Consider the following 21029-nt stretch of genomic DNA (forward strand, 5'->3'; position numbering starts at 1 on the left):
TCGAACAGTATAGAACAATTACATTTCGTTCGGATGCATTAGCACAAATATTTCTTTTTGTACTGTCTCCTGTGAAATCAACAAACTCTTGTTGTGTGTGAATTATATTAAGATTATGTTATTATTTTACGTTTTTGTTTATCCAATAACGTGCTCTGTGAAACAATTGCACTCTTTGTCTGTAATGTTCAATAAGCCCATGCTTCCTTTCTATTCTTACATTTAGAGATTGAATCGAAGCTTGAAGAACTTTATTTAATAACATGAATTAATTTCCTTCTAGGGGTTCTATCTTCTGATGGTTACTGTAAACCCTTTGACGAGGAAGGTGCCGGATATATGCGTGGCGAGACGATCGCGGTAGTATATCTGCAAAAAGCAAAAAATGCAAGAAGAATATATGCGACCATCGTACACGGTAAAATAAATTGCGATGGTTTTAAAGAAGAAGGTATTACCTTTCCATCGCATGAGAAGCAAAAAATATTGTTGAGTGAATTGTATAAGGAATGTGAAATCTCGCCCAATGAGTTATCTTACGTAGAGGCTCATGCAACTGGTACGCTTGTCGGTGATCCCATAGAAGTTATGTCTATTGACCAGACTTTATGCGCTAAAAGAAACACTCCTTTATTGATGGGCTCGGTAAAATCGAATATTGGGCATTCCGAACCCACCAGTGGCCTTTGTCAAATCGCAAAGGTACATTTGTAATAAAATGATTTAAGGGGGTATTCTACTCTAAAACGCGCTTTTTTTAGGGATTTTTTTACAAGAAACCAGTGAAAATTGTTAATATTAGCTTTTTATGTATATATTTTATTATCTTTAGAGAACATAAAAAATATTTTTTGAAGCTGAATTAATGAATATAAATATTAATTAAACCCTATCGAATACATGGCACGGTGACCATAATTGCGCCCATTCTGGTTGTCTGAAACAAAAAATTCAAAAAGATTCTTAATTAGTATGAGTTTGGCTATAGCCGGAACTAGAATGAAGTGAAAAAAATTTTTTTTACGATTTTGACAACCTTCGAAACATAAGAAAATTCATACTAAATTTTCAAAGTGCCGCTATTTTTTAAATTTTCAATTTAAAAATTCCATTCTAGTTCCTGCTATAGCCAAACTCATACTGATTAAGAATATTTTTGAATTTTTTGTTTCAGACAACCAGAATGGGCGCAACCATGGGCACCGTTTTTTTTTGCCATGTATTTTATAGGGTTTATTAAATTTATATTTATATTAAATTAATATTTATATTCATTAATTCAGCTTCAAAAAATATTTTTTATGTTCTCTAAAGATAATAAAATATATACATAAAAAGCTGATATTAACAATTTTCACTGGTTTCTTGTAAAAAAATCCCGAAAAAAGCGCGTTTTAGAGTAGAATACCCCCTTAACACTGACTTTGCTTAAAATGTGATTATAGCAATTTATATTTTTTATTTATATTGTTACAATTATAATACATATGTATATAATACATTTATGTGAAATAATTACTATAATTACTGCTAATAAAAAAATGTGATTTCTTAAAGGTATTATTAGCGATGGAAACTGGTATAATTACGCCTACTATACACTTCAAGCGTCCGCGAAAAGAGTTAACTGCTATTATCGAAGGAAGAATAAAGATCGTCACTGAACCAACAGAATGGGAGGGTGGTTACGTAGGTATCAATTCTTTTGGGTTTGGAGGGGCTAATAGCCACATATTATTAAAGTCAAATCCTAAACAAAAAATCAACAATGCAGCTTTGAATGATGACTTACCTAGACTTGTAGCTGTGTCTGGACGTACGGAAGAAGCAGTTAAAATCATCTTAGATGATGTAAGCAAAGATTATAATGGCTTATTTCATTTATTTCAGAAATAATTTTTGACATTAGTCTTTTGTATTATCATATAAATATGACAAACATAACAATTAAATATACACACGTGTATTTATATAGTGTCTAAAAAGATATTTGCGTACATAATCGCTTTCGAAATTATTTCAAATTTGCACAAAAAAGAAAAGTCAATGTATTAAATATATATTTATTTAATATATTAAGTAATAATAATGCATTTAATAATTGCTAAAGTAAAACACTGCAGAATAAGATAGTATTATTGTCCTTTTTTGTGTAAAATTATTCCAAGAATTATAAAATGTACATTCTTGTTACTGAATGCAGGTGCGAAATCGACCAATAGATGCTGAGTTTATATCTCTGTTACATCATATTCATAATGATGATATAGAAAGTCATCCTTACAGAGGATACATGATAACTGGGTCTAAAATATCTCATAATATAATTAATAAAATAGAACATACTCCATATATCAGAAGACCGATTTGTTTTATATTTTCTGGATTAGGATCTCAATGGTTTGGGATAAGTAAGTAAATATATTATTATAAAATATTTTAAATGTACATTCAACAAAGAAAAATTTTAAGTTATAGGATATATAAGTATACAGAACGTACAAATATGGAGAGTTACGATCATGATCATAACATATTCTTATCTAGTATGTTATCAAACTTATAATAATATATACATAAAAGTTTGATTTATTACTTACTATTTGTCAAGAACTTAATTTATTACAGTTCACAAATAAAATTAAATTTTATCCTACAACAAATATTACAATATAGGAAGAGGCTAGAGTTTCTTACGTACCCTTACCGATAACTAAAAAAATCTAATTATCTAAATACACAGATGCATGTACATATCTGTATATTGAAATTTAGAAACTGTATTAAAATTTTAATAGGTCGCGCTCTAATGAAATTCCCAGTGTTTGCCAAGGCCATCCAGAAATGCGATACCATTTTAAAACCTTATGGCATACTACTTACAAATATTTTAATAAGTGATAATAAAAATATTTTTGATAATATCATTAATTTTTTATTGGGTCTTATTGGACTACAGGTAAGGAAAAAAAACTCTTTTTTTGGCCTTTATAAATTATACTATATATATACTACTATATATATCTATATATATACTATATATATACTATATATATATATATATACCATATATTATAAACATAATTTAAAAAAAATTATTTCATAATTACTTCATAATTCTAATCTTTATTTAAAACAAATGGGAAGCTATTTTTTCTATATGTATCGCAGATTGGATTAGTAGACCTTTTAACATCTATTGGTGTAGTCCCCGATTTTATAATCGGTCACTCCATTGGTGAACTAATCTGTGGATATGCCGATGGATGTTTAACGGCCGAAGAAACGATTCTGTCGGCATATTTCATCGGTTTAGCCCTTTACGAGTCGAAAATAATTAATGGCTCCATGGCTGAAATTAACCTCGACCTTGAAACCTTAAAAGTTATGTGTCCTTCGAATATCGATATAGCTTGTTACAATAGTTCTTCTAATTTTATTGTAAGCGGACCAACGAATTCTATAAAAACATTCCTCACCAAATTGCAGGTATATATTAATGGTTATAAACAATATAATCTATCTTCTATCTAGTTTCTTTAATTGTTTTGTTAAAACAAGCAATTAATAATACTTATGATTTTATTCATTCTTTTAGGCGAATAGTATATCTATAAAAGAAATTTCTTGTGGTTATATACCTTTTCATAGTCGTTACATCAAACCTGCTGTAGCTAAGTCTGAAGAATACTTGAACCGAACATTACCACAAAAAAAGTTTTATAGCTCAAAGTGGCTGACAACATCCTCTCACGAGTACTCCAATACTATACCTTTATGTTCAAAACATTATACAAATCACTTGATGTCTCCGGTGTTATTCGCAAAGACGATACGTTCAGTTCCAAAAGATACAGTGACGATTGAAATATCTCCTCAGAATATTCTTCAACACATTTTAAACAATTATTTATACTCTACAGTAACAAACGTAGCGCTATATGAACGAACCGAGGATCATAATAATGAGATATTTTTAGAATCAATCGGAAAACTTTATAACGCAGGATTGCAGCCACAGATTGCAAATCTCTATCCGACAGTGGAATTTCCTGTAAGCCGCGGTACCCCAATAATTTCTCCTCTCATAAGGTATGCATATTTTTCGTTTAGGCACAAATGGATAAATTATTGAAAAACAAACACTTTCATAAATTTTGAAATATTTAGGTGAAATAGTCAGAAGAGAACATCATGTTCAATATAATATCGAATTAGAACTTTGAACTCTTTTTCGAACTTGGTTAGTTTTATCATCTAATTTCAAAATCACATCTCTTTATTTTGAAGACATTCTATCACCTTACTTATCTCAAAGATAAATGTATTCTTATACATATGTTAATCCTTTTATGCCTATTACAAAGAGCAGATAACTGTGATATTTTAGAATCTGTGCTTCAATTTTACATCAAATTTTGAATTAAGTAATTTTCACAATTAATTCGTTTACACGAAGATTATATAAAAATTTCTAATGACGTTTTCAGATGGGATCATTCAGAGAACTTCCTTGTAGTGCAATTTTGTCCAAAAAAAATAATTGACAAAAGGGAAACAGTTGTCAGTATTATTACAACTGATGAAGAATTTGTGTATTTTGCGGGTCATGTCGTTAATGAAAAAAATTTATTTCCTGCTATGGGATATCTTTTTTATATCTGGGAGATGATCGCATTGTTAAAAAACCAAGAATATATCAATACACCAGTTGTATTTGAAGACGTTAATTTTATTCGTGCTACAGTGCTATCACAACAAAATGAGATCGAATTAACTCTCTCGATCCAAGAAGGTAATATTATTACATATTAAACAATTAATTTTCTAGCGTAAGTTTTTTATTTTTTAATTAGATTTTAAAGCTTATATGCCGCTTTTATGGCGCAATATATACCATAATTAAAATGTAAAAAATATACAAAGAAAATATATGAGATTAACTAATCTTAATACGGAATCTTCTTTCTTCCCGAGAAAAAATGATTAGATATAATCACATATAATTATATAAAATCGACATTAGATATAATTAGATATAAAAAATGAGCTGATAAAATTGTATATAATTGTATATAATTATATATAACCACATATAATTATATAACCATATATGGTTATATGTAATTATATACAATTATATACAATTTTATCAGCTCATTTTTTATATCTAATTATATCTAATGTCGATTTTATATATAATCATATGTGATTATATCTAACATAATAAATATTTTATATATATTAAAAAAGAATTCTGTTAACTTCGATTAAGGAATAAAGCATTGATAAATTTAGTGTATATTTTTTCAAAAGCCAGAATCAAAAGTGAAATGATTTACATATAACTTGGCGCTGCTTGGCGTGAGATACTGCCGTGTCTCTTGATACCATTCTTATACCATTGTTTGTCAAATTTTAAATACGAGAAATAAATCCTATCGGATGCCACCTATCGGATAATCCGAATTTAAGTTTATATATGGTTATATATAATCATATATAATCTACATGGATAAATGCTTAATTCTTATATATATACTTTATATATAAATTATATGAACTTATATATAATCATGTCAAAATGTATGTGAAACTTTTTATATAATATATATATTCGATAGGATTCGTTTCTCGTATTTAAAATTTGACGGACAGTGGTATAAAAACGGTATCAAGAGACACGGCACTATCTCATGTCAAGCAGTGCCAAGTTGTAATATATGGAATAAATTATTTCACTTTTGATTCTATAGCCTTTGAAAAAATATACATCTTAATTTATCAATGCTTTATTATCGAAGTTAACAGTTCTTTTCCAATATATATTGACTATATATGGTCATATATGATTATATATGATTATATATAATTATATATGATCATATAGAGACAAAATTCATATATAATTGCATTATATATAATCATATATATTTATATATAATTATATATAATTTTTTTTTCCCGGGCAAGTTCCATACGCACACATGACCTGCAATATTATTTTATAATACTGAATTATATAATATTATGTAACGAATTTTTGAATTTAATATCTATAATATATATAAAAACAATTCAAATAAATTTTTAAATTTAGGATTAAATATCTGCAGCATATATGATGACTTGCGAATCTATATCTATACAGATATAGTGCTATATCTGGTTGTACATAGGACAAGATTAGTCACATTAATATATCTGGCTATATATGACTTCATATATAGTTGTATATAATGCTATATCTAGTTACATGTAGGGTGCACTACTCATATATCATTTTATCTGGCTTCACATACATTTATATACGATTAGATATGGTGCTATATCTGGTTGTACATAGGACAAGATTAGTCACATTAATATATCCGGCTATATATGACTGCATATATAGTTGTATATAATACTATATCTAGTTATATGTCGGGTGCAGTACTCACATATCATCATATCTGGCTTCACATACATTTATATACGATTAGATATGGTGCTATATCTGGTTGTATATAGCGCCAGATTAGTCACATAAATATATCTGGCTATATATGACTGCATATATAGTTGTATATAATGCTATATCTAGTTATATGTAGGGTGCACTACTCACATATCATTATATCTGGCTTCACATAAAATTATATACATTTATATACAAGTAGATATGGTGCTATATCTGGTTGTATGTGGGACCACTGATTGCACACGTGGCCATGTATAATTAGATATAACCCCATATAAAAACATATATAATTATATATAATTATATATATACCAGATATAATTATATATGATTATATCTAATTATTTTTTCCCGGGTTTTCACAAGTCAACTGCTTTTGTAAAGTCCAGCTCCATATTGACATATTTATATTAATTTTGATTTCTTATAAAATTATATTACGTTTAATAAATTTACACCTATATCTAGGTAGCAATAGGTTTGAAATAATCGAAGGAGATAATGCTATTGTTACTGGAACAGTACGAATTCCAACCAATATAGAAAATGAAAAAATATCAGCTAATCTTGCTGAATGTATCGATGATGAGGAAGAAATGAATACAAAAGACATCTATAAGGAATTAAGACTTCGCGGTTATCAATATGCCGGCGCATTTCGTGGATTAAAAAGCGCATCGTTTACTGGATCAAACGGTCATATCGCATGGACATCTAATTGGGTGGCATTTATGGACAGTATGTTACAGATGATGATATTGGGACAGAATTCAAGAAGCCTTTATGTTCCAACAAGAATTCGCAAACTGACTATTGATCCGAAATATCACGCACAGATAGTTCAGGATTATCCAATTGAAGATAGACGTAAGTAAAATAAGTGATACAATGCGGCCAATTGCCTGACAAATAAATTTCATTTGTTACGTTGCAGAATTCTCTGTTCGTCGTTACAAGTCTTTAGACGCTATAATATCTGGAGGAATAGAAATTTGTGGCACTGTGGCTACACCTATATCTCGCCGACAAAAAGTAGTTAATACCGTTCTTGAAGAATACAAATTTGTTGCTCATCGTGATTTAGGTACTATGTCGTTGCAAGATACAATAAGAATGTCGATGCACATTGCACTCGAATGTTGCAATATGATAAATGTTAAAATTATTGAATTTGTCGATGATAGTGACAAAGTGGCACCTGAAGATTTAAATTATCCACTTGTTAGTGAAATCTTAAATGATTTACCGCAGATTCGACATTACACTAAACTCGTGACGACCCACAAGAAATTCCCAAATATTTCTTTGCCCGACAACGTTTCTACAACGGAAATTACTAAGTTGTCGAAGGACGAGAATTGTTTGATAGTCCTTGGTTTCGATATTTTGACAAAAAATAGCAAAAAATTATATAAACAGTTGCTGTCTCTGTTAATGCCACAGGGTTTTTTACTGACTTTGGAGAAATCCGGTGCGGTCTACGATTATTCATGCCTGAAAATGTATGAGTTGGATATCATACTGGAAAAACAAATAAATGACAAAAAGCTTTTGTTATTAAGAAAAATGCAAAATATTGCGAGAAACCAGCGGATTGTACATGTGAACAATTACGAATTTTCATGGGTAGACGAACTGAAATCAATCATGAATGTGCAAAACGAGACTGGTGTAGATACAGAGATAATTCTCGTCTCGGAAGAAGACTTCGAATGCGGGCTACTCGGTTTTATTAATTGTTTGCGAAAAGAACCAGGCGGCGCAATAATTAAAAGCGTATTTATTCAAGATGACAAAGCGCCTACATTTTCTTTGCAAGAACCATTGTACACGAAGCAGCTACAGTTGGACCTACCCATCAACGTTATACGTTCCGGTAACGTTTGGGGATCATACAGGCATTTACCATTACCATCGTTAGAATCAAAACTTGTTCAGAGGGCTTACGTTACGCAGATGGTATGTTAAGATGTTCTATTATAAATTTTATAATAAATAATATTAATTAATGTTTACTTATAACAGGTACAAGGAGATATGAGTACTCTCTGCTGGGCACAGAGCAGAATGTCTCGCATTAACCATGAAAATCTCGTTAATGTAATTTATACGTCTATTAATTTTAGAGATATCATGGTAGCTACTGGCAGACTTAATGCTGAAACTATCACACCGTTCGAACGTGGTAACGACTGTTTCATTGGCTTAGAATTTGTTGGTTTCAATACGCATAAGCAGAGGATAATGGGATTATGTTCACACGGGTAAAATATAGAGTATCAATACATATGCGATAGAAAGAACTTTTTGCAATTGACAGTATTAATTTCTATTTTATATGAGTATCATTAATTAGTATTAATAACGTTTCAATTTAAGTAACATTAACTTAAATTTAATATTAAATTAAAAATATGCATGATATACGTCATTTTAAAGTAACGTTTAGATAAATAAATATATTTTCAAAATTTTTATGCATAGAGGAATGACGAACATTCTTGTGGCCGATAAATATCTTAGTTGGATTATACCTGACAAGTGGACAATGGAAGACGCAGCAACAATTCCGTGTGTTTACAGCACGTGTTACTATGCTTTATACATAAAGGGTAAAATGAAAAAGGGAGACAAAATCTTAATTCATTCTGGTACTGGAGGCATTGGTCAAGCTGCGATCCATCTTGCGCTTCACGAAGGTTGCGAAGTGTTTACGACAGTTGGAACTGTCGAAAAACGACAGTTTATAAGAGAAACGTTTCCCTCCATTCCCGAAGATAATATCGGAAACTCTCGAGATACAAGCTTTGAACAAATGATTATGCAGCGTACAAAAGGTCGTGGGGTGGATATCGTATTGAATTCCTTAGCCGAAGAGAAATTACAAGCATCTGTTCGCTGTTTAGCAAATGGTGGCCGTTTTCTAGAAATTGGAAAATTTGATATGTTTTCCAATAATTCCTTGGATATATCTATCTTTTCTAAAAATATCAGCTTTTATGGCATTTTATTAGACAAATTATTCTATTCAAACGCAGAACAAAAGTCAAGGTTGTGGAAAACAATAACAGAAGGTTTAAAAGACGGTGCTATTAAACCACTATGCAGAAGAGTCTTTGAAAGAAATGAAATAGAAGCTGCCTTTAGATATATGGCCGCTGGAAAACATATTGGCAAGGTACAATTATTTCTTAATATACACAGAAATATGTAATTATGATACAGAATATTTTATCATATCAAATTAGAAACAATTCTTTATTTCTAATTAATGCTATAAAGGTAGTAACAAATGTAGGTTTATTTAAATAATTATATTTGACCAAGAAACTTTTTGTATTTATATTAATAACGTTAATTATTAATTTATTAAAATTAATAATAAAATTAATCATAAAATGCGAAACAATATCAATAATAAAATAAAATATGAAATCTTTGTTATTTATAATTTATTACTTTATAGAAAAAACGATTGTTTCTTAATTGCTTATTCGCAGATAATTATCAGAGTTCACAAAGAGGAAGAGCCTTTGGATGCTCCACTACTCGCTCATCCACGATATTATTGTTTGGAGCATAAATGCTACGTTATTTTGGGTGGACTTGGCGGATTTGGTTTAGAGCTAGCAGATTGGTTGACTCTTCGAGGTGCAAAAAATCTGGTATTAACATCACGAACCGGGATCAGAACAGGATATCAGCAATCAAGAGTAAAACTATGGCGATCTTACGGTGTGGATGTACAGATCGTTACAGTCAATGATAATTTGAAACATGAAGATTGTGAATCCCTATTAAAATTTGCTGAAGAAAGAGCACCAGTGGATGCCATATTTAATCTTGCAGTTGTTTTAAAAGATTGTATATTTCAAAATCAATCACCTCAAACGTTCGAGGATTCATTCAAATCAAAAGGATGGATGATAAAAAAAATTGACGAATTGTCGAGGAAGATCTGTCTGCAACTTCGACATTTTGTCGTTTTTTCCTCCGTGTCGTGTGGAAGAGGAAACGCAGGTCAGACAAATTATGGGATGGCTAATTCCGTAATGGAGAGAATTTGTGAGAAAAGGATGGAAAAAGGATTACACGGTTTAGCGATACAATGGGGTGCTGTTGGTGATGTCGGACTCGTGGCAGATATGCAAGAAGAAAATAAGGAATTGGTTATTGGAGGTACATTGCAACAACGAATATCTTCCTGTTTGAAGACATTAGAAGTATTTCTGTTACAAGATCGACCTGTTGTAAGCAGTATGGTTGTTGCTGAAAAAGCAAAAATTGGCGGATCAATGAATATTTATGAAATAGTTGCTCATATAATGGGTAAGCAGTTTTATGCAAAGCTAAATAAAGAAAAATACTAAATACATATAATAGCCATGAAATATAAGTGAAATGAGAATGTTATTTCTCTACAATTATTTGTTAAAAAATACACACATAAAAAAGATAATTATACAGAAAGAGGGCAACCTCACCGATTTTAATAACCTTAACATATGTTGTCAAGGGCGTGATCTTGAATAACTTTTCCTTATAACTTAATCGGCGGTCATTGTTTATTTAAAAGTTAAGAACAAATAATGTAACTAAAAAATATAACAGTTTATGTCAGTGCTAAGGGAAGTAATTTACTGATATGTGTGTATAGACAGTACATATGTAGGCGGGGGAGAGGCTACTCCACATGCAGGGGTGGGTGGGGGTGGACCTCGGTTCGCGTGGAAAGTTGAAAACCTGAATCATACAATGATAGACTTTGTTTTATCCTATAAGCAGGGTGGGGTGAGGTGAACTTCAATGTAATCAAAGGTCTGACTCAACCCAATTGTTGTATGGGTGAAAAACTTTCCACGCGAACCAAGTCCACCTCCATCCACCCTTGCTTGCGGGGGAGAGGCGGTAGCCCTTCCCCGCCTACACGTGTACTGTCTATACACACATATCAATAAATTACTTCTCTTAGAACTAATGTTACTTTATAATACCTAAAAAAAGTAATAAAATTGTGATACTTCAATTTGCTATTTCTTCTAAACCAATGCCGTCCCTCACTTATTTTTTACGTACAATTACTCAGAAGGACCCCCTCCCTCTACAACATATTTAAGTGGCGATAAAATCGGTGAGTGCTGACCTTTTATGCATATTCACCAAGAAATGTAATAATTTGATTCTTAATTAAAATTTTTGTTGTATATTCAATTTTAAAAGATTAACTAGAATAACATAAAATTGATTTTATTATACAATTCTTACTTTATTTCAAAATAGGATTAAAGAACATAAACACAGTGCCACCAAACGTACCACTGTTCGAAATAGGTATGGATTCGATGATGGCAGTTGAAATTAAGCAAACGTTGGAAAGAGAGTTCGATATTTCCTTAACAGCGCAAGACATTAAAACTCTAAATTTTGCTAAACTTCGACAAATGACAATTACAACCGAACAAGGAAAGATACACGATACAAATAAAATTGAGCCAAGTAATTTGGAAGGCTTTGACATGCTGATTCGAAAAATGACGGATGCAGACTTTGTTCCAGATATTCTTGTAGAATTTATTACCAAGACAGAGGTTGATCGAGGCAATATATTTCTCTTACCAGGAATCGAAGGATGTTCAAACGTATATAAAACTATGGCATCAGGAATTAAATCTTCGGCAACGTGTTTGCAACATGGTGTACTTAATATTCCTGATGAAAGTCATTCAGTGATGAAATCAGCCGCTTATTTGCTGCCTGTAAGGAAATTAAATTTAATTAAAATATTTATTGTGATTATTTTTAAATAGTTTATAGGTATATATATAAGTAATATTTAACAATTAGAGTTACAAATCTTTCGTATTATACCACAGCTTATTACACATACATTTATATTTATTTTCTTAGCACGTATTAAAGAAAATGAAAGATCAAAGGAAATTTCTAATAGTGGGTTATTCATTTGGATCCTTAATTGCCATTGAATTAGCAAGATTATTAGAAGCTAAAGATTTCTCAGGACGGTTAATATTAATAGACGGAGCTCCCGATCTACTGAAATTTTGGACTAATCAATTTTTGAACTGTACTTCGCCAGATGAGTTACAAAATGTGCTATTTCTTCGTTTATTGGAAATGTACACTATAATTAACAAGAAAAAGGTTAGTAAATAATTAAAAAATACATTTTGATTTTTTATTGTAAAAGCTATTTATGTAATTTTAATCTTATATAAATTTAAATAAATTAATAACACATAAAATAATTCATTGTAACATGAATATCTTCAGGGATTGTATTTGAATCTTGAAATAGTAAAACAAATTGTTTTACGTTTTGTTTTGTATGTGTCATGATTAAATGATAATAATAGTTTTAGATGAAAAGCACAATAAGTGAGCATTAATAAATATGTAAGAAATTTTAATGAAATAAATAAGAATAACAACAGATTTTATGGTTCAAAAATTCAATAAATTTTTTATATTATATTAATAAAACGCAGATGTTACCTTTGCACAATTATTATTATTAATTATATAAAATTTTCTTATTTACAGCTTGCGTTAGAGCTGAGTAAATGTAACACATGGAACGAAAAATTGAAAATATTTTTAGCTCACTTCCCGAACGAGATAGATCTATTGACCACTGAAAATAAAAAAAATTTATATTTCACAGTTTACAATCATATAGTTGCTATACAGGAATATGATAGTTTTTTATTACCTCGCCTTAAATCACCTATAACATTGCTAAAACCTACAACCTACTTTCCAATTGCTTCTTTTACTGAAGAGGATTATGGTCTACATAAGGTAAATTTAATTTGGATAGAGATATTTTTGGAATATAAGACTATTTGATTTTAGAAATAATAAGAAGCTTTATAACAAGAAACTTATTTTCAGGTTACCGAAGGTAAAGTGCAAATTCATTATGTGGAAGGTGATCATATCACAATGATGGACAACGAAAAAATTACATTAGCTATTAATGAAACATTTATAGAAGATAATAAGATAGAAGATAATCTATTACAATAATAAAATATAAATATATATTTTATTGGGACATGGTGACATAATATATATTGTATAAAAATATTATACACATGATATATATAATATACCGGGTGTTTTAGAAAGTATAGGACAAACTGTAGGGGATGATTAAAAGAATCAATTTTTTAAAGGAAAGTGTGAGTTGCCTGCTTTATAAGCGATTCAAACAAGAACATGTAGTTCCTCAAAAGTTGCGTCGAAGAACACGGATTTCTTAAGAAAAATTGATTCTTTCGGTGAGACCTACGATCTCTTAAAGCTTGTCTTATACCTTCTAAAACTGTATAGTAAAATATAAATTTTTTATTTGCCACGTTTGAATGAATACCATATAATATAATTTATATATGTTATGCATAATATTTTAATATAATGTATATTATGTCCCAACATAATATACATTTATTATTAAAATACTTTAACAATTATATATATACATATATGAAATATAATATAATTTATACTTTATTCAAATATGGCAATATAATAAATTTAAATCTAATATTATACATATACTTGTTATTTTCTCAGTTGGCAAAATTATATTACTATTCTGTTGAGAAAAAAACTAAAACCATAAAGTGTGTAATATGTGTTTAAATTTTAATAATTTTTAAAATAATTGTTTTATTCGACCTGACTGACTATATTTATTAAATCTTGATCATGACATAATCATTGGTTTTGACCATTGATTTTGATTCTTCATAAGTGCTAATTTAAGTCATAACAAAAAAGCTATGGCTATTTTACAAAAAATCTTATTCATTATTTATTATATGAAATTGGGCCAAAAAAAGTCATTGATGTGGCTATTTTACAAAATAAATTTTACTTCGAAAATTAATAAAATTACTTACATAGTAAAAGTAGAAATTATTGTATATTTAAATTATAATTTCTCTCTCTCGGCTCAAGTAAGTTATTAAGGTTGAAAATGAATTTAGTTGAAAAATGCATCTGCCGTTCACAATAATGTCAAAATTAAATCATTTCTTTTTTTATTTAACAAATAAAATGTGGAAATTTTTAATTCTGTAACACTCTTCTACGACGTACATTAAATTTAGAAACGCATAATAATTGTAATAAATTAACGTAAGTAATTGTATTATTACCTTTGTTTCGTTAAATAAATAAATTGCATAAATAATATATCAGAATGTAACACGTCAAGGATATAGGTTTCTTTCCATTACCCAGATAGCCAAGTGCTGTGAGTTTGCTGCCATGTTGCCAACAAGCAGCTTGTCGTTAATGCAACTAATTTTGACAAACTTGGGACAAGGTGAGACAGCATTATGCTTGTCGGGTTGAACGTTGAACTCATATGAATTATATTTCTATTAACAGCAAATTGATTGCAACGTGACAGCATCAATTTGTGAGGGATTTGTGACAATTTCATATTGTCAACACTTCGTTAGCAACGAGATACATTAAAAAACTTCATAGCTTGATGACATATACACAATAACGGATGGAAATCATTTATGTGTTGTTGCCGTCACGTTTGCATCATGATGCTCAAGATGGAACGATGAATCATTCATTGCTGTCATGTTGCTGACATGTTGCAGACAAACATAAGTGTTATCTGCCATAATAACCGCTGTCATAATATATCTCCCGATAAAATTATTTGCGAAAATGTTATTCTTTAATTATACGTTTGAATAAAATACAAGGGGCTCGATTGTCCGTAATGTTTATTAACAGTACATAACAATTTCTTTTTCTATATGCAAGGTCTGCTTGTTTTGTTTTCTTTTTAAAGAAAGGATGCTATTCCGGCTTGTACTTGCCTGAACATCAATGTAGTTTCTTGTAAAAAAAAAACTAATGCATTTTTATTTTATTTTTAAGAAATTTCTTCGTGATATGCGAAAATGTAATAATTATAAGGGCCCTGGATACCCATGTCAGCCATCTTGAATCAGACGGTGAAATATGGACAATTCTTAAGCCTTGTGTACACGATGCTAGAAATCGGTCCAAGTCCTCGATTCAAGTTCTCGAATAGAAGTAGTTGTACTTTGATGATTCTAGATAGCGTTATAGTCGAAAAATGTGGGGTCGAGAGCTGAGTATGAGCCTGGGCTCATTCTGCATCCGTATGTATTGCATTACTAAAATAAAATTTCGATGGATCTTTTTTTGTACGCATTGAATCTTACTTCTACTTGTACGATATTATTCCTACATGTTTTCCCAATGGAAGATGATAAACATTATGTACCCAGATAGCCAAGCATTCCTTGGCATAAAAAGGAAATAGTGTTTGGCATAAGTTTCCCTTCAGTTATCATCATATTGCTGTCACCGGACAACAGTAATTTCGTTTAGAGCAACTTAAAAGCATTATGCAGACAACGATTACCTTACGCAAACAAGCGGAAAGCTCGTAGTATACTTATTGCCATAAAAGTTGCCACAATCTGTTGGCAACCGTTTTGGTGCACCGGAGTATATACTCCGATACTTGTATATATTTCTTTAAAAAAATATTTAAAGAAATATAGAGGAAAGTCCCCTATTATGAGATAGGCTCCTAATATGCGACAGCGAGGTTTCTGCTAAACTAATAGGCCCTATCTGTTGGTTCCACCATGAACTTATTGCCCTTGGGGTAAAACCTATTTAGTGGAAAATTCATTGTTTGATCGTGCGTGTAGTCGTTGCAGAGAAAGAAATTGTGAAATTGGATGTTGTCAAGTGCCATGCATGGATATGAGTCTTTAAACCTTGTTTATTATATAATTAATAAATATTTGGCAATAAGTTCTGCATGCAGCGATAGAGTAAGGTCGTATTAATAGGAAAATACGGGATATGTTGAGTTGCTCAATTGTAGAGATTAGATTTGGTGATCGCGAAACAGCAAGGCGTGGTGCTCGTAACATGAGATACTCAGGGTACTCCTGGGTTGCTGGAGTATGAAAGTTATTGTATAGTAATAAAAGAAGAGAAAATACTATATTAACGTTAAGGGAAGGTTTATACGAATTTATAAGACTGTGCTGACCTTGATTTGAGGGGAAAGGGTGGAGGGGGAAGATTAGGTACAATATTGAGTATAAGTGGGTTTACGATTGTTGCAAATATGCTTCTCCATTACATTTGTCTTTCAAAAACTTTAAATAAAGTTTTTTAATTGCAATATGATGTATTTTGCACTTTATTAACGATTTCCCGGGATCTCTCATATTAGGAGCACACTTTTTCGATTTTTTTGAAAGCTTATTTTTTACATTTTTCTAATTTTCAGAAAAATCAATATTTAAATTAAATTTTACATTTCAGGATCTTAAAGCTTATTAAATTCCCTTCAAAATGACCTACTATATTTTTCAATTCTGTCCATAGACTTCCGGCAATCACACAAAATAGATGTAGTATCTCATAATCGGGGTCTTTCCTCTACATAATAAAAATTAATTAATCAATTATTGTTTTTACTTACAATTTCTCAATTCTTCTTTTTCTTTATTTTTGTTCGTTAATTCCTCCATTTTAATCGAATATTTCGCTTAAAATATATTTTCCAACGTATTGCTTTCGTGATAAATTATCAAAATGACATATAATATGTGAAACTAGCAGCTTATAATGACAAAAGAGTGAATTGATAGCAGGTCAGCATGTATTCTTATATAGAAGGAAGGTTGATAATTAAAAATTTGTAAATAATAATATAAATATTTTCGGCCCTTGAATTTTATTAGAAAATTGCATACTGGGTTTGTATTTTGTGTATTTTGTTGGATATATTTGTAACTAGACGTGTTTTGTGAAGATCTGATTCGTGTTGCGCCGAGTAAAATTAGGAATCAGGAATGGTAACGGTTGACAAGGATGACAAGCTCGTAGATCGCAAGGATGACAGGGACGTAGAACGCAAGGATGAATGGCGCGCAGAGCAAGGATGTCTAGCGCGCAGGTCACAGGAACTACAGAAACGTAGAACGCAAGGATGAATGGCGCGCAGAGCAAGGATGTCTAACGCGCAGGTCGCAGGAAATCAGGAACGTAGAACGCAAGGATGAATGGCGCGCAGATCAAAGATGTCTAGCACGCAGGTCGCAGGAAAACAGGAACGTAGAACGCAAGGATGAATGGCGCGCAGAGCAAGGATGTCTAACGCGCAGGTCGCAGGAAATCAGGAACGTAGAACGCAAGGTTGAATGGCGCGCAGATCAAAGATGTCTAGCGCGCAAGTGATGTCGTTGAGCTGAGCGGTTATCATGGGATAGCGGTAATCTCAGTCGCGGTGTATCAATCAGTCGTGGGTATCACGTAAGTCATCAGTCGCGGTTATCAGATCAAAGTAGCGTAAACAATAGTTGCGGTGTATCATACAGTCCTCAGAAATCTCCCCGGCAGCCGTGTGCCACGCGGTAAACTCGGGCAGCCGTGTGCCCCGGCAGCCGTGTGCCAAGCGGTAAACTCGGGCAGCCGTGTGCCCCGGCAGCCGTGTGCCAAGCGGTAAACTCGGGCAGCCGTGTGCCCCGGCAGCCGTGTGCCACGCGGTAAACTCGGGCAGCCGTGTGCCCCGGCAGCCGTGTGCCAAGCGGTAAACTCGGGCAGCCGTGTGCCCCGGCAGCCGTGTGCCAAGCGGTAAACTCGGGCAGCCGTGTGCCCCGGCAGCCGTGTGCCAAGCGGTAAACTCGGGCAGCCGTGTGCCCCGGCAGCCGTGTGCCAAGCGGTAAACTCGGGCAGCCGTGTGCCCCGGCAGCCGTGTGCCAAGCGGTAAACTCGGGCAGCCGTGTGCCCCGGCAGCCGTGTGCCAAGCGGTAAACTCGGGCAGCCGTGTGCCCCGGCAGCCGTGTGCCGTGCGGTAAACTCGTATTTTTTTTGGAGCACTTCTCGTAATAAATGAATTATCGGAATCGCTCCATAGGAACAATGTCAAAAAGAAACAATGCACGTACGCATAAGGAAAATACCGGGTCACTCGACACAAACGTATACATTGTAATGCGGATATCGTATCAAGAGTTAAATCAATGTCGAACATATCGCGCGGGCGCGTAACGTTAAAATGGCGAGAATGATTGTACAAGTACTGCACGTAATACCGCGGAGATTAAAACGAGAAAATAACAATGTCACAACCGGCTACGAATACACGCAATAGAAGGAAATCGAAAGTGACTGCTCACAAAATGCACATATAACGAGGATGTCAAACCGAACTTTACGTAGTCGCGCGGTAAGATAATGGCGAGAATAGCGACAATGCGTTTCATGAAATTCCACGGCAATCGAATCGGGTAATCAAACCTGAAGCCTCTCTCGAGGTAGAAGCGACGACGTTCAAACTTTCGGGTGTCTCGTTTACGTATCCGTAGGGAGTGATTAACATCAAAGCGTCCCGTCCGGCCTTGTGAGGCCTTTGGAAAAGGACGGGAGCAAACCACGTCAGAACTCTGAGGCTTTTCAAGGTTTTAGTAACTCCTCGCTCCAAGATGCAATTCTTCAGGTAACTGTGAAGAAAGCTTTCTTGGCGACGATACGCGCACTCAACCCGTCTCGCGTTACTATCTTTTCTCGATATTAATGACTAATAAAACTCGTGAGAATGATAAGCTCAGGCAAACACACAAGGAGACGAAGAATAATAACGGTTGCTAGGGCCGGTGCTTGACCGTTGCCGCGCTCGTTGACTGTCGCGCCTTTCCCGATCGCGCTCGCGACGTCTGAGCCGATGTTACGGCGCTTATTTCAAATCGTCACTTTAACGATTTCGAAACAAGACGTCTATAATATCTTCAATTGTAAACTTCCTACTTTTGAATTATTAAAGGAAATTACTATGTTGAGCATGCTGATTATACAGTACTTCCAATAAATTTCGAAAGAGAATTAGAAAAACAGAGAAAATTAGAAGAAGAGAAAAATAAACTCGAATTTGGACAGAAGAAAAAAGATGAGGAAAAAAATACCGGAAAAAGGAAACAATATTCAGGAAAGAAATTAAACTCGCAAAATTTAATGTACTTAACTTTTGTCATGAAACAAATAACTTTTGTCATTAAAAATATACATTTTTTATAAAATTATTATTGTACAATTTTTAGATATTTTGTGATTAAAAATAAATATGCATTTATTAAAAAACAATTATTACATTATTTCGAAGAAATGAGTAAAGTTAAGGGGGGAATCTCTTTTTTTCCGCTAAATTTGTCGCTTTTTTCTAATTTTCTGGTGAAGAAACTATACAACGGATCAATGCAAAATTTGACATGTGGATTTATTTATCTTTTATCTGTTCACAAAAAAATTGAAAATTATTTCCTCCCAAAAATACGCCTCCCATCCCCCTCGACGCGCGATGATCCCCAGTTGACGGTGTGCACGATTTGAGTCTTCCCATTAATCCTGCAACAAAAACCCAAGAACATTTTACTTTACACACATGTAGCTATCGTTTGACGAAAAAAAAGCAATACGTTGAATATTTTTTTGTTTATAACAAAAAGATCGATCTATTTTTTTTGCTAAATCGATATTTTGAGTTCAAAACATCACCGAATTATCAATTTTTTTTTTCGCTTCATCAAACGATAGCTACATGTGTGTAAAGTAAAATGTTCTTGGGTTTTTGTTGCAGGATTAATGGGAAGACTCAAATCGTGCACACCGTCAACTGGGGATCATCGCGCGTCGAGGGGGATGGGAGGCGTATTTTTGGGAGGAAATAATTTTCAATTTTTTTGTGAACAGATAAAAGATAAATAAATCCACATGTCAAATTTCGCATTGATCCGTTGTATAGTTTCTTCACCAGAAAATTAGAAAAAAGCGACAAATTTAGCGGAAAAAAAGAGATTCCCCCCTTAAAATGCACTCTGCGCAAAGCGCAGTGATTACTGTAAAAATGCATTCTGCGCAGGGCGCAGTAGTATTGTGAAAATTCATTCTGCGCGGAGCGCAGTGATTATTATGAAAATGCATTCTGCGCGGAGCGCAGTAAAATTGTGAAAATGCATTCTGCGCGGAGCACAGTAAAATTGTGAAAATGCATTCTGCGCGGAGCGCAGTGATTATTATAAAAATGCATTCTGCGTGGAGCGCAGTAAAATTGTGAAAATGCAATCTGCGCTAGGTGCAGTAATTATTATGAAAATGCATTCTGCGCGGAGCGCAATAATTATTATGAAAATGCATTCTGCGTTAAACGCAGTATATAATAAAATGTATCTATTATACTCAGTTTAAATAACGAACAGAAATTAACAAAAAAATATGCTCTGTTTAACAACCTGCATTATACGCTTAGCGAGGTAAATCTTATCATAATAAAAAATACGCTGCTAATTAAATACATATAAAAAATTAACACGGAATTATTTTACAAAACGGAAAGCAGTAGTGTGTCCTACAATATGCACATATAAGGAATCATGCAAATTAAGTGAATATATATTAAATTACTAGGGATTTGATATTATGGGATTGATAGTTATGGGGTTGGGGGCCGGGGGAGGTTTTTAGC

The 21029-nt window shown here is 32.5% G+C and overlaps 1 protein-coding gene across 1 annotated transcript; it reads left to right on the plus strand.

Moving 5' to 3' along the window:
• Positions 1 to 262: 262 nt before the first annotated feature.
• On the plus strand, positions 263 to 14683 carry LOC139786158 (fatty acid synthase-like). Its single transcript, XM_071725303.1, has 16 exons — positions 263 to 702; positions 1558 to 1851; positions 2204 to 2411; positions 2799 to 2959; positions 3172 to 3489; positions 3599 to 4092; positions 4491 to 4795; positions 6932 to 7330; positions 7398 to 8422; positions 8489 to 8727; positions 8948 to 9641; positions 9964 to 10792; positions 11744 to 12219; positions 12371 to 12625; positions 13025 to 13282; positions 13376 to 14683. Exons 1-16 carry the CDS (start codon positions 340 to 342, stop codon positions 13508 to 13510), a joined length of 6453 nt encoding a protein of 2150 aa, XP_071581404.1. The 5' UTR covers positions 263 to 339; the 3' UTR covers positions 13511 to 14683.
• The last annotated feature ends 6346 nt before the right edge of the window (positions 14684 to 21029 follow it).

The sequence above is a fragment of the Temnothorax nylanderi genome, unplaced genomic scaffold (genome assembly GCF_030848795.1).
Source record: "Temnothorax nylanderi isolate EJ_2023f unplaced genomic scaffold, tnyl_v1.0 TNYL_tig0967_pilon, whole genome shotgun sequence".
Taxonomy (NCBI): Eukaryota; Metazoa; Arthropoda; class Insecta; order Hymenoptera; family Formicidae; genus Temnothorax; species Temnothorax nylanderi.